Source organism: Kwoniella newhampshirensis, chromosome 8 (genome assembly GCF_039105145.1).
Source record: "Kwoniella newhampshirensis strain CBS 13917 chromosome 8, whole genome shotgun sequence".
Taxonomy (NCBI): domain Eukaryota; kingdom Fungi; phylum Basidiomycota; class Tremellomycetes; order Tremellales; family Cryptococcaceae; genus Kwoniella; species Kwoniella newhampshirensis.
This window is the reverse complement of record NC_089962.1, coordinates 432,848-446,926: the sequence shown is the minus strand read 5'-3', so window position 1 is coordinate 446,926 and position 14,079 is coordinate 432,848. Positions and strand designations below refer to the sequence as shown.

Sequence of the window (14,079 nt, the reverse complement as noted above, 5' to 3'; positions counted from 1 at the left end):
GAAAAGGCTCAAAGTGAGCACAGCGAGTTGAGACACCACAAAGAGGGATGAAAGGTGATGCTGCACTTCCTCCACTTTGTCGTCACATCATCAAAACACAACTTGAAATCTGAATGTGGCACTCAATCAGTGAAAAGGATGTCCATCAATAAGCATCATTGCTTTACATGTCGCAGGTAGCACTTTGCTTGTGCTGCGAGAAATGCCTTTGAGACTCCGCTGTAAATTCCAGTGGCGAGCTGTATATTTGGTGTGCTCTCAGACTCTGCAAGTGTGGTATACGATACCGCTGCCCGGAGGGAAACGATTGCTTACTATTCGAGTTGCTATCTGATATCTCTCTTGACACGATCAGCTACCCTTGGAACAGAGTGATCGTTACTTTTGGGACCAAATCGAGTTTTACCAACACACAACATGTCGGACAGCGAATTGAGTTTGGGTCCACTGGTTGCATATACTTACAGCACTGTGAGTATTGTCTTCGTGGTGCAATCCTGGTAAAGCCAGGTTTGTATATGCCATTGATGTGCAGTCTCGACCGGGAGTGTGACCGGCCTTCTTGCCACACCACCAAGAATAATAAAGAGGCGGTTCCACATATGGAGTACAATCGTCTTCGTCATGTTCCGCCTCGATGACTTGCTCTTCGTGTACACCCCTCATTTGTATCAAGGACCCACCGCTTTGCACATGTCAGACCACAGAGAAAATTCTGAGGGGTGGCATGACAGTGCCTATCCCGTGCCAAATAGCCTTATCTCTATCAACGCTTAGTAGATGATTGCCCGATTGGTGCTGAACTGAAGTCCACATACTGTATGGCGCTGACCCGTCACAATTCTCGCAGGATGAGGCTGAAGTGGGTGCACACGCAGACGCCCCAATGTCAAAATATCAGGCTTCCGTTGAATGGAGTGACGATCCAGTGAGAGGTCGCTCATCATTTTCAACGATGTCTTCAGGTACTCGCTGACTGTGCAGAGACTACTGCAGCACAACACGGCCATCTATGCCCCGGATACTCATACTCTCGAAACATCAATGATCGACCCAATGGTGTATCTTATCAGCGCCGCGTCGGACCGTGAAAATAGGATCTCGCACTCCGAAGCAACCAGGACGGAAACGCACGATCTTCCCGAGGGGCGCAGCACTGGAGCCTCAAGTCGGGTTGTTCCTATGGCTTCAGACAGCTATGCAAGTGGGGCAGGATCGAAGATTCGCATCAGGAAACCAGAGAACAGTCAGTCTCATTGTTCAAAGCAATCCTAGCCACTCCCTAGTCATTGGTGACGGTGCATTGAAAACGATTATCTTCGTCTGCACTCTCAAAGCGTTCCGGCTGACCACTGTGTACTGCCATTCTCGACAGGTAGACGCCATAGTCGTGACTACCGTGCCCGCCAAAAGGCACACGCTCATGATGTCCTGGGTGGTATCACTCAGAGGCAGCAGGAGCTACAAGATCTTTTCTCTTGCATATCCATGATTAGAGGGAGATGCCAGAGAAGAGAAAATGGCTCGGAAAGACCGCCACCCATACTCGGTATGGCAAGACCAGCCACTCCTGACGACTCCATCCCCGGAATCACTCAGATTTCGAAAGCATCGCCAGACTACAGCCAAGTCAATGTTCGAGACGAGTGTGTCAGACTCTTCAGGGAAGTCACACAGTCTACCGGATCGGATGACATGTCGAAAGACAACATACGAACTCTTCTCGTTGCAACGGACGCGGAAAGTCTGTCGGTCGAACAACGCAATTTTAGAGATATAATTCGTCGTGAGCCATACCCAGTTATCGTATGGCACTGAGGTGGGCAGCGGAATGTTGACGTTGTATCTCACCCAGATCGTCTTGGGAGGTCCGCCGGAGCGGCACGAGCAAAGAAGCAACGCGAAGCGAATCAGAAAACCCTTGAGCTCCTCAAAAGCAGAATCGACGCAACTCGCTCTGAGCTGTTGGAATGGGAAAAATACGACCTTGCACAGCTACACATGACTGACCGATCTGAGTCAGTAGAACAGGGAACAGTGGAGGCACGCTGAGTTACCGGTTGGCCTGTCAGAAGGGACAAGGATGGTGTGGCTGTGAGATCCTTGAATACGAGATAAGAGCAATGCAGTGTCTCGTATACCCAAATCGAGAATGTCACGTTTAACATACATGAATGGTAGGAGTTCTTTTCTGGTTTCTACTGAGCAGTCCAAACGGCATGTCTGACCAATTGCACCATACTGTATCTTCGGAACCCGGTTTCCCTTGCTTACACAACCTGAGAGATGATACGACTTCAGTCTTATCCGGCCACTGTACGCTCCAAAATGCGGTCAGTTTAAGGCTTGCAGTATTTCCTATCCCTGAGCTCGCCTCAGTCAAAGCCTTCGGAGCGGCTGCTCCCATTTTTGTACAGGCGGGCGGCTCACAATTGAACCTCAAGAGGGATCATTCTGCAGAGCAAGAAATAGTCGATGTGGTGGACCACTCGTCCTTCGTTACTTCCGGCAGACTCCGGCAGACTGCATCGAATGGGGCACTTGGAGATGATCCTTTCGTTCGAGCGCTGTAAGCGTCGCAAGTGTACCTCACCCTTTGACTATGAGCCGTCTTCAAGCTCCACATACATGCAGCGTTTTAAGACTCCAACAACCTACCTGACCCTCCCAGCCTGGTACCAAAGTTGACAATCTAAACGACGCGATGATATCTCCTTGTTCCAATGCGAATATCTCTTGATAATTAATCGGTTCAGATTTTTGCTATGCTTAACTTAGCGACCGAAGCTTTGAGTATACCTAAGTTACCACGGAGCGCACGACAAATCATGGACTTTCACACACATGCGTGGATCAGTGTAGAAGCTGCCGGTGCAATGCGACTTGCAATCACAGCCGGCATGTGCTGATCATTTGCTGACCTGATACATGAGGGACTTATGAGGAAGCTTCACAATTCATAATTGTTGGCCTCACGCCCGATAACGAGTCTCGTTGGGGCTCAATTCCGTTAGGAGCCTAAGGGCGCTCCTAACAGAAGGCACTTGTGCCACAATCGATAACAACTGCCTACGTACAGACTGTCACCCTCCGTTATCCCGACTTTAGGCTGACAATTCGGCGGACCTCAGCCTCGTTGGTCCGCGGGACTGGAGCCTGCCACTCGGTGCCAACATCGACATTCGAATCAGGATAGTGAATTCAGTCTGTACCACGGGTGGGTCAGTCTTCCCCCTTCTTGTTTCTTTCAGTTTACTTTCACGAATTGGAGGTAGGTTGTAGTACTCACCACTTGGCCCACAAGGACATACTAAGGAAGAGTATAGCATTTTGTCTGCCTTCGACGAAGGGCCGGGTGATGCCAGTGGCTCCTCCTCCGACCTCAGTACCGCTCAAGTGGTGATGCGAGACGACACTGCCAACCATGATCTTGGGAAGTCTCGCCGAAGTCAGATCAAACTTCTGGAGAGTTCCTTCGCCGAGGCTAGCACAGAAGACAGATCTCATTCTAGAAGGAGAGAAATGACTGAGTTCTGTTTCGCATCCCACGACGTAAATGACAAGAAATGCATACAGGGTCTCTTGTCCAAATTTATCTGGATCACATTACAACTTCGATATGTCTTTGCTCCCTTGCGTCTTCTTGCATCCCACCTCAGTTCCATTACATGATTCGTCGCCATCCCGAATGATGGAAGACCAAAGGTGAGGTGAAACGCGTCTGGTGGGGACACAACAGACAGTGTCAAAGTCTTTGTGTGGCACTTTAGGGTGATCCTTTCGGAAGCGTCTGCAGTGAGAAATGATCCTTTGATTTGACAGCTTGGATTGGTACTTCGCCAATGTCTATTGAGAGCGCATCATGAGCGCATCACCCAGTCTCCTCTGGCCGGTCCACATTCACAAAACACAAAAAGACAGCATATCAGAGTATGACCTTCGCCACTTGCTTTGCCTTCTTGACCATCATATTTACTAGACTCCATATTCTCGAGCTCCATTTGTCTCCCAAAATGTCGTACAACCAAACCTGGGATCCTGTCACCTATGATGATGTGAGTGAGCCTTGATGACAGCGACGACACGAGCACATGGCATTTTCGTGACCATGGCACGAAAGTGTATTGACTGACAGTGGTCATGACAGGACACTGCTGGGGACCACGCTACCGCCATGATGCCAGACCAAATGCATCCCGTAGCCTCCAACTATGGTACAGTATGTAAGGTCTGGAAGCAATGTCCCATGCCAGCTGATGCCCACTCTCATGACCATCTGTGGCAGTATCCAACCGGTGGCTACACCGGCGGGCTTCCCAGCTATCACCCGATGCACAGCTTCGAACACAACCCGTACGCCCAGACCAACTTCATTCACAACCCGTACCCGAATGTCGATCCTGCGTTGTTCGGCAGTATCTCTGGGCAGGGAAGTAGCTTCCCTCAGTCAACTCTCCCTCACACTGAATATGGTGCAAGTGCATACGGCGCCTCTTCGGCCATGACTTTCCCTTCCGCTCCGCATGGCAGCCATGTCAATGATCATTACAATTCGGTAAGTGGTATGCTTTCTGGTCAGCGATTGGCGCCAACCACCGTCCTTGCCGATAAAAACCTGTCATGTGCTCGCAGGATGCTACTACGGCAAGTGTATCAAACATGAGGGCCTTCTATTCAGGTGCGGGCGTCGATGACACAATCCGCTCGGAGTCCAATTTCAGTACCATACGGTCGGAGTTCGAGGAGGTCGAGAGCCCCCGTCCAATTGGAAGCTCTCATTCGCGTTCATACAGGCCCAGACCCAGGTTGAGAATCGGTTCAGCGGCTGATGAGATATATCAGTGAGCATGGGATTGACGACGAACGAAGCAGAAGACGAGGTGAGCTCCATATGGACCGCACTTCCTGGATACCTTCCGACCATTCCCAAAAGGGCTATCGTTCTGCGCTGTTTGGTGGCCCGTTCTCCTGATGCTCGCTTAGCTAGACAACGAGAGCGTCAACGAAAGTACGAGGATAGAAAGTTGAAAATGGAATCTGACCAGTCGCGGCGGGTCTCGCACTTTCGAACTGGACTTGCAACCCTTCGATCCCAAATCATGGGTCACAAGCAAGCTTGCACTGAACGAGCGGAAGCACTTCCGCAGCTGCAAATGACCTTTTGCGGGTCATGCCCCGAATTGCCTGAGCTGGATGACCCATGGAAGGAGAGGACAAAAGCAGGAAGGACGGACTGGAGCACAGTAGAGCTGGACGATAACCTATTAAGTTGCCTTCCTAGACCCATTCCAGCCGAAGCCGTGCGAAGCCGATTGACCGGAACTAACCAGGGGCCAATGTCAAACGAAGAAGCCAATTACATTAAGAAAGTGAAGCGTAAGCTTGATCTTGCGCTTGCATATATTTAGAACAATCTGATGCCTTGACTTGTAGACCGTGTCTCAGACACCAGATACAGGAGGCAATTGAAAATCACCAAGGAAACAGAAGAAAGAAATGTGGCACTCCTACAGGAGCGCGTGGAAAAAGGCAAGGTGGCGCTTGCCCAGTGGGAGACGTACAGTGCGTCACAAGAGCAACGGTTGGCTCTCGCAAGTGAGTACAGAGGCGCAGGGTCAGCCTACTCCCACTTTGGAGCGGGAGGGGAACGACCATAACCATGCGCATGCGGTGTGCATATGTTGTGCTGTGTATAATGGTGATATCGGCTTCTTGCAGTTCAACAGCTTGTTCATATAGACGACTAGTGGGTCAGGGATAGATGCAACATGAAGGAGGTTGAGAAAACGCCTTCAGGTGGTCTAGAACATGTCCCATCTTCCGCTCCGGCGCTTGCCCAGGTCAGACCTCTCGAATGAGGCGGTCACTGGACATTCGTACTGGCCAGTCTTAGGTCAGAAGCACGATTGCAAAACCAATTGTAACCCAGGTAGACGTTGTCAGCGCATGAGAACTCAAATATCTATTTGCACGAAGTGTCGTCGGCTCAATCGCATTCTGCAAATCTGGGTGTGCTCTTGGCGTAACACAAAAGACGAACGAGAATCTTCATCACAATTACATCTGAATCACGGTCGCATCAAAGTTCGTTATACGTGTTGTATCGCTGACAGCACAAATAGCAAATAAGCAAATCAATCAACCCGACAGGACATACCCTTGCCACCTCACGTTCTACGAATAATTCTGCCTCTTTTCTCTCTCATCATCCCCATTACTGACCACACTTGCCACTCTACTCCTATGACTTCCCGCATCACTACTACCGCCACCACCGGGCTGACCTCCCTGTTGAGGATGAAGCCAATCGTTCATGTGACTATATTGACCTGGTCCACCTTGATTCTGACCGGGAGTTGGACTAGGTGATCCCCACATACCTGGTGAAGCGGGGGGCATCATCCAAGGCATTCCCATTGGCATTCCCATCCGAGGCATTCCCATCGGTGATCCCATCGGGGGAGGATAGCCGTAGAATTGAGGTACAGGTGGAGGAGAATGATTCTGACTTCTCACACTCCCGACGGGGGAAGTGGACCGACCATCAGGACCTGAGGCCTGTCCTGCTCCTGCTCCAGGTGGCGTTTGCGCATGTTCCGGATAATCACCAGCTTGCGACCCCGACTGCGACATGGCCATCAACGCTTGTTGGTAAGCCATCTGAGCAGCCATCATAGCCTGTTGCTGCGCATAAGGATTGTAGCCACCGTGGTACTGCTGCAAGCACGACTCGTCAGCCATCGCAAGTCTGGCGGGGCTCTTGGTTGGAAACTCACAGAATAACCCATTGGTGGCATGCCCATCATACCCATGTTCATTCCCATCTGTGGCATGCCCATTCCATAGGGGTACCCCTGTTGGGGAGAATACATGTCTGACCCGCCGCCAAAGTGCCTCATGTGTTCCATTTGCTGTCTCTGAAGCCTGTCGATCTCTCGTTGTCTCTCCTCCTGCATTCAGTCTGTCAGCACAATTCATTCCTCGCAGCGATCTACGAGCAACACTCACCGCCAGCCGCTTTTCCCGCTCTCTGTCAGTCAAAGTCGCGCCTATGCCTCCTGCGTTCTTTCGATCTCTTTCATGTGCCGCTACCGCACCGAGCAAACCACTCTGCGGAGGTGGTGGTTTGGCCGGCACATTGATCAACGAGCTGCCGGTTTCTCTCGCGACTTCCTCTTGCTTCTTGGCTGATCGGTCTTCCTTGTCCTGCATACCTGCTTGAAGTAGACCATGAGGCGCAAAGGCCTTCGTGAGTTGAGCCTGAGGTTCCTCAAGCTCTACAAACTTGCCAGATCGGTTCTCAGCGGGCATGCCATGTTCTGCTGAGAAATTCGCGTTCCATACAGTTTGCCGGGCAGCTGGTGGAGCGGGCTGTGGAGGATCGCGAGGAGTAGGACCATTTGTATACGTGGAAACCGGTGGAGGTACGGGACTGCGGGAACGAGATCCTTGTTGCTCAGCTGACGATTGCTGGTTGAATGGGAAATAACTGTCGCGAGGTCGGGGATCACCATTCGGACCTCGTCCGTCCGGAGCTGGTCTAGGCACAGGGGGTAGAGCCCGAGTGGTTGAGGTGGAACGCTGCACAGGGGGATCTGACGCACCCCTAGCTGCAGAACCAGTGGACGGGAGGGGCGGTAGCACATGCCTTTTTTCGACTACAGGCGAAGGCTCCTCGTCATCCTCTTCGTCTTCCTCGCTATCGCTCATGTTACTCTGCTGCACACCGCGGCGTCGGCCACCACCAGGCACGTTCATTGCTCTTTGATGGTCTGCCGCAGCCTGTTCAGCCTTGGCGCGTCGCTCTGCAGCTGCTTTCGAAGGGGCAAATGACGATCTAAATTCCTCCTGTTTGGGACCTGGCGAGGTGGCCTTCGCAGGTGCTGGCAAGACCTTCTGCTTGACTGGCGAGGGATTCTCGGCGTAGTTGATGAAAGCCGAAACATCCTCCCCGAGGTCAGGCTGAGTTGCCGAGGAAGGAAGCTTGTCATGCGTGCTCGGTTGATCCTGCACCTGTGCCACCCGTTCGCCTTCTTCCGGCTTGTCGCCGATCGTTTCCAGATGCCGGGACCCACTTGTCTTTCTGGGCGGAGGCGCTCGCGCCCCCGACGGTTTCCTACCCAAGTCCTGCTTGGCTATCTTGCTTTGGCCATCAAAGTCCGTGTTGATAGTAGGCCTGACTCGATCCGGCGAGACACTCTTCCTGACGGTTGCGGGGTCAGGTTGGACAGGCTGAGGCTCCTCCACCATATTCATCAAATACATAGCGGCAGGCTCTTCGTGCAGATCTCCGCCAACTGGTCGAAGGGGATCACCTGACGACGCACGACGAGGCGTGGGTGACAGTACCCCCTGAATTGGCGTAGCGAGAACAGGAACGGGCGAGGATGGTTTCTGTTGTACTTGCCGAGACGCGGTCATGGGTTCCTGCTCCGGTTCTCGAACTGGACCAGGGGTGGGAGTCGTCGAAGTTGCCATTTCACTTGTGTGTTGTGGACTTCTGGGAGAGGCACCATTACTCTGTTGAGGAGTTGGCGTAGCCCCAGTGTCCTGAGACCACACCGTCGAGGCGGTCTGAGACTCGGTCGTCGCGGTAGGAGTGGGTTGTATCGGGGATTTCGATTCGGACGGTTCCTCCGTGAGAGGTCCGAATGTCTCTCGGCTACTGTCGGCAATGGGTGCAAGTCGCTCATCTCCATGCGCAGAAGTCAAATGCTTGTTAGAACCTCCACTGCCTTGCTTGGAACTTCCTCCGCTGACTTTCCTATCGCTGGCGGTGCCGACAGTGAATTGTGACCTGGCCGTACGTGTACTGTTCTCTCGACTGGCAATGTCCGTCCGTTCAGTGATTGGGGTGAGAGATCGGGGAACACTCTGATCCGATATCTGTGGATTCTGGTCACCGAATGAGAGCGGAGGCAGGCGGTAATTGCCTTCGGGTCTAGGTGTTGGGTTCTCCTCCTCCTCGTCCTCCTCGATGCGTCCGTTCAAAGATCCGTTCATACGGCGACGCACAAGATTCGTGAACTGAGCGCGGATCGATGCTAGGTTGGAAGTTCGGAAATCCGATCTCACTGCTTCTTCGATGTCGAGGAAAAGACCCTGCACGAGACGGTGAGCATCAGAATGTGGACATGCAGGGTGAAGGCTATGCTGTAAACTCACATTCCTATCGTCTCCTTGAGGGTAAGCAAAGAACAAGCTTCGGGAATCTCGTTGATCCCAATTGTACTTCTCCGGTCGTCCATATAGACCAAAGACATCATGAAAGCCTGAGGTAAATTGACAAATCAGCTTCAAGCGCTTATCTTCGATGGCGAGTCGACTAACCAGTCACCCAACGCATCATGTTGGAAAGCGGTGTACCGTCGCCTGCTGCGTGATTTCCATTTTGATGCCCACTAGGAGAGCCACCGCCCTCGCCTGGCTGCTCAGGCATGATCAAGGCCCAACCGGAGTCGCGCAATCGCCCTTCTATTGTCACCATCTCTCCGCTAACCCGACCAACGATTTTGTAAAGGTTCGATTGAGCCATCACTTCGAGTCGCTCGGGGAAAACGGCATAGCTACAGATAGAAGAATGTCAGTCCATTTAGGACGCGACTCATTATAGATCAGATGGAATTTTCACTCACGCTTGAGTCACGCTGGTTATGGTTAGGACCGACACTACTGAAGTCCTGTTCTTCGCTGTCCTCGGCTCTAGATAGAAGCTGGCCATGCTTACCCCTGTATTCGGTTCCTGCACAGGTTGTTCCTTCTCCTTCTCACCCATGCCGAAGAAACTTCTCCTTCTGCCCTTTTTCTCTTCGTCTTTACTTGTCTCATCAGAACCAGGGGTGCTCAATACCATCCAGAGCCTTTTCCAATCAGTTCCACCCATCACACGGGTCCTGACCCATCCCTCTAACCTCCCCTTTATCAATTCGGATCTCGGTTCTCGTCCGCCCGCCTGGATCAGGTGTCCAGTGTAGATCTCTTCGAGTCTGGCTCGCTCCCATGCAGCGAGTCGAAGGGCAGTAGTCCATCGAGCGAGATCACGCTCCGACGGACATGAGAAGAGCAGACGATTGGACCCGGCCGTGTTAAGAGAGTATACAAAACGGTGAGGATGAGATGTAGGTCGGTGAGGCGGTGGTGGGAGTGGCGCTAGCAGCTCCAGAGAGGAATCGGTGATGTTGAAATAAGTTGGTGGAACCTTTTCGCCCTTTGCTGCGGCCAGTCGGGTCTCTTTCATGGACCACATGGCTGAGTGAGGAAGTCAGTTGCGGCCCAACTGCGAGATGATACGTTCCACTCACAGAGAGAGATACCAGATAATTGCAGCCACACGGAATCCCAATCGTTCGTTGCGCTACCTGGTTGACCTTGCTTTGGCTGTCCTCCAGCACTAGTCCTCGCAAGTATCATCTCCAGCTCTGGAGGACTGGCCACGTAAGTCTTCTGAGGTTGGAGAGCGATGAGCTCGACAATCCTCTCGAAGCGCTCTGCAGATGTATCTGCAAGTCCATTCTGCGCAATGCCATGTGCTGATCGGCGCTGAGGGGATACGCCGGACGACCCATTCGGCTTAGCAGTCGTCGTTGTTGGACTTCGAGATGGAGGTGGCACTTGGTTCTGACGATCGAGTGGCATGGAGCTTGACCGATGCATCCCTTTATCTGAAACTTGCGTCTGTGGCTGGGATTGTTGATCCTGTTGACCGTTCAGATAACCCCTATAAGGATGGGTATCTGGGATCTGACCTTGACCGTTCAGACCACTGCCTTGCCGAGGAGCGAAACCCATTGATTGTGACTTTGGTAGACCACCCTGTCCATTTTGGTTGTTGTATTGTTGCGGTTGGACACCTTCGCCCGAGCCTTGTCTGTGTACTGCCCCTTGTCCTGCGGGAAGGGAAACGATCTGTCCTTGTGATGATTGCTGTTGAGATAACGGAGACCGACTTATTGGAGGTGAGGCCGTGCCCGATCCAGGTCCTGGGAATTGTCGCATTGGCTGAGCTTGGAGCATCTGCTCAGACTGTGGTCGTCCCATACTGTGACTAGTGTTGCTGCCTTGAGATCGATTTGTTTGAGTGTTCGCTTGAGGTGGAGGACGTTCGATGGAAAATGACGATGGGCGGGGTCGTGGGAGCTGAGGTGGGGTTGGGGAGGAAGTCGAGATCAAGATCATACGCAAGAAGCAGAGCGAATATCAGCAATCGTATATGATGAGTGTGACCACACATTCTGCTCAGTCCCGCTGTGCGGTCCGGGCGCATCGAACTTCCGCTCCGCTGAACTACTACACAGATCATCATCACCCAACGAGATCAAATCGAACCTACCTCTTTCTCCTCCCTTTCCTTCTCCTTGTCTTTCTTATGATGACCCCCCAATCCGAAGAACCCACTCCGTCTCTTCTCCTTACCCTCTTTGACGCTTCCCTGACCCACACTGATTGCTCTGTCCATCGGATTCCCAGACATGTACCCAGGTTGTGGAGGAGGAGGAGCAGTCGAACCACCGTTGGGGGTCAGACCACTATCATTGCCATTCCCATGAATAACGTTGCCGTTGCCGTTGGCATCGAATGATGGGGATCGCACGTTTGTTGATGCTGGTGATGGGGGGGCGAGAGGTGAGATTTGATGTGATGAAGATGATTTCCTAGATTTGAACATTGCGACAATGTCTCTCCCCGGCTGAGACCAGCCAAAGATCTACCGCAGTACGCTAGAATGGATGGAGCAAGCGGATGAGAAGGATCGGATGACAGAATTGACCAGAAGGCTAACCTGACAGACGGAAGAGAGGATCGATGAATAACAGGTTGATGGAACGGAAACCGATTGATCGGTCTCGAGATCCCGTCTTTGAGAAGAGAAGATGACACAAGAGGGTGGAGGGACCGAGCGGGCCGATATTTCGCGTGTGAATTGTGGTCAAAGGTAGCAAGCAGATGAAGGTGAGGTGTTGCCGATCAAGCGATAAGGAGAGAGCACCTCGTCAGGGGTAGATCCAATGGACGAGAATTACGCATAGGTAACGACTGCATCGCCACAAGACGGGGGTTCCAGTTCCAGGAGCTTTCCCAATATCATCAACATGACATCTCTCTGTCTCTCTCCGTAACTGAAATGCGGTGCAATCATGTGGCGCACATCGCCGACATCTGAACCCTATCAATTGAATGCAACAACCACCTGACCTGCAGCGTGCGGCTTTGGAATGCAAAAGATGTAAAAGTCCATACGTCATGTCTGCGTGCGTGATGAAGGTTCAATAACACATGATACGTTAACTAGAAAGATGTGACGATCATGACATTTCGTAGGAAGAAGGAAAGGAAGGAGAGGCCGTTTCACAGCGAACCATCCATTTGCTACCACAACAACTCATGCTAATCCTTTCTCATCCTCCGCTTAAAGCAAGAAAGCACCGGCACCAGCAAGGACAGCAACCATGCTGAAGGCACCAGCAACGGCGGGACCGTAGTTGACACCGGAGAAGCCAGAAAGGGCACCAGAAGAGGAAGACGATCCACTGGCACTGGCGGCACCGGCAGCAGCGGAAGCGCCAGATCGAGCGGCCGAAGAGCCGGCACCGCTAGCAGCAGAGGCAGCGGAGGCACCGCTCCTGGAAGCAGAGCCGGTGGCAGAGGCGGACCCGGAGGCAGAGCCAGAAGTAGAGGCAGAAGCGCTGGCAGCAGCAGTCCTGGTGGAATTGCCTCCAGCGGCAGCGAGCGAAGCGATACCGTTACCGATAGATGTGTAAGTCATACAGTTGGAGGTGGCAGGGGTAGAGTAGGCAGTCTGAGGAGTTACAGTCTGACCTTGAGTCCAGAGACCTTGTTGACCGTTGGCGTTCGTGTAGGTACCGGTGTATCGCTGCTGGAAGGTGGAAGTCGAGCCGTTGGTCTCAGGGTAAAGACCAGGAGGGTAGGCAGAGTCACCGTCACACTCAGTGAAAGAGTTGTCGGTGTAGCTATAAGACAGTTCAGCGACAGCCACAGGCATGATTGATATGTTGTGGCCACTCACTCTCCAGGCATGACCCACTGACAGCCCATCTCGTCGAGGGTGTGCTGGCACTCTTCAGCGGCAGAATAGGTAGAGTTTTCAGAGATACAGATTCGGAGACAGAATTGGTTGTAAGACATGTAGCTGCGAGAGATCGGACATCAGTTCCGGCTTTTGGCCAAAGGCCCGCGAACGACTCACTTCATCCATTCCTCGTAGTTGACGTCCTGTCCAGTGGCGTTGGTGGTGACATTACCGCCGACGGGGTTACCGAGACCAGTGGCACCGTGTGGGTCAAGCTCACCACCCTCATCGTTGGCCAAGATGTTAAGCTTCGTGAGATCACCCATACTGTAGAGGTACTGTCGTCAATTACCGAACACAAGATGGAGAAGCAAAGGAGGCATCACTAACCCCTGGATTTGCCAGTAGAGGGGGGTCTTCACAAAGTGGACAGAGGTGAAGGTACCGTCGGGAATGACTCGAGCGTCGTTTCGAGGCTCTGTCGATCAAAAGACGGTCAGGCTACGCGATCGAGCTGCGAATTCGGTGATGGCTAAGACTCACGGACACACCAAGCGACCTGCTCTCCCTCAGTGTCACCGATGGTGTCACCGTAAGTAGGGGGGCCGAAGAGACAGCTATGGGTGAAGGATCGTGAGTACTGATCGGGCTTGCGGCGTAACACAACAGAGATATGGAGCAACAGCCACTCACAAGTCATCGATGGCGTTGAGGGACAGGAGACGAGAGTAAGAAGTTTGGTTGATAGGAGTACCCATGGTCGGTGCAGGGGGGTTGGTTGTACCCATAGTACCAGTGGCGGTGACTTGAGCTTCGGCCTAGCCGAAAAAGCATTATTAGCATCGGTCTTGGCCCAGAGTTTCGGTCAACACTCACAACACCAGCCATGAGGGCGGCGGCACCGATGACAGCTTGAGCGAACATGTTGATGCTTGGATTCTGGGGGGGAAGACCGATTGTCAGTGATTGCTATCGTCGTGAAAGATCAAACAAAGGATCGGAAGTTGTTGACTGACTTTCTACACGCGATGCAAATCGGGGCAAGAGCCAAA

The 14,079-nt window shown here is 52.5% G+C and overlaps 3 protein-coding genes across 3 annotated transcripts; 1 reads left to right on the top strand and 2 right to left on the bottom strand.

Annotated features, from left to right (window-relative positions):
* Positions 1-4,013: 4,013 nt before the first annotated feature.
* Positions 4,014-4,829, top strand: IAR55_004364 (uncharacterized protein; the record flags this gene model as incomplete). The annotated part of the gene is made up of 4 exons (XM_066947463.1): positions 4,014-4,055; positions 4,148-4,219; positions 4,286-4,555; positions 4,722-4,829. 4 exons carry the CDS (start codon positions 4,014-4,016, stop codon positions 4,827-4,829), a joined length of 492 nt encoding a protein of 163 aa, XP_066801877.1.
* A 1,345-nt stretch (positions 4,830-6,174) lies between these two features.
* IAR55_004363 (uncharacterized protein) lies at positions 6,175-11,665 on the bottom strand (the record flags this gene model as incomplete). The annotated part of the gene is made up of 8 exons (XM_066947462.1): positions 6,175-6,714; positions 6,777-6,950; positions 7,009-9,102; positions 9,166-9,272; positions 9,331-9,566; positions 9,636-10,248; positions 10,302-11,136; positions 11,330-11,665. 8 exons carry the CDS (start codon positions 11,663-11,665, stop codon positions 6,175-6,177), a joined length of 4,935 nt encoding a protein of 1,644 aa, XP_066801876.1.
* A 741-nt stretch (positions 11,666-12,406) lies between these two features.
* On the bottom strand, positions 12,407-13,951 carry IAR55_004362 (uncharacterized protein; the record flags this gene model as incomplete). The annotated part of the gene is made up of 7 exons (XM_066947461.1): positions 12,407-12,968; positions 13,025-13,147; positions 13,205-13,354; positions 13,418-13,505; positions 13,571-13,644; positions 13,721-13,845; positions 13,904-13,951. 7 exons carry the CDS (start codon positions 13,949-13,951, stop codon positions 12,407-12,409), a joined length of 1,170 nt encoding a protein of 389 aa, XP_066801875.1.
* Positions 13,952-14,079: the final 128 nt, after the last annotated feature.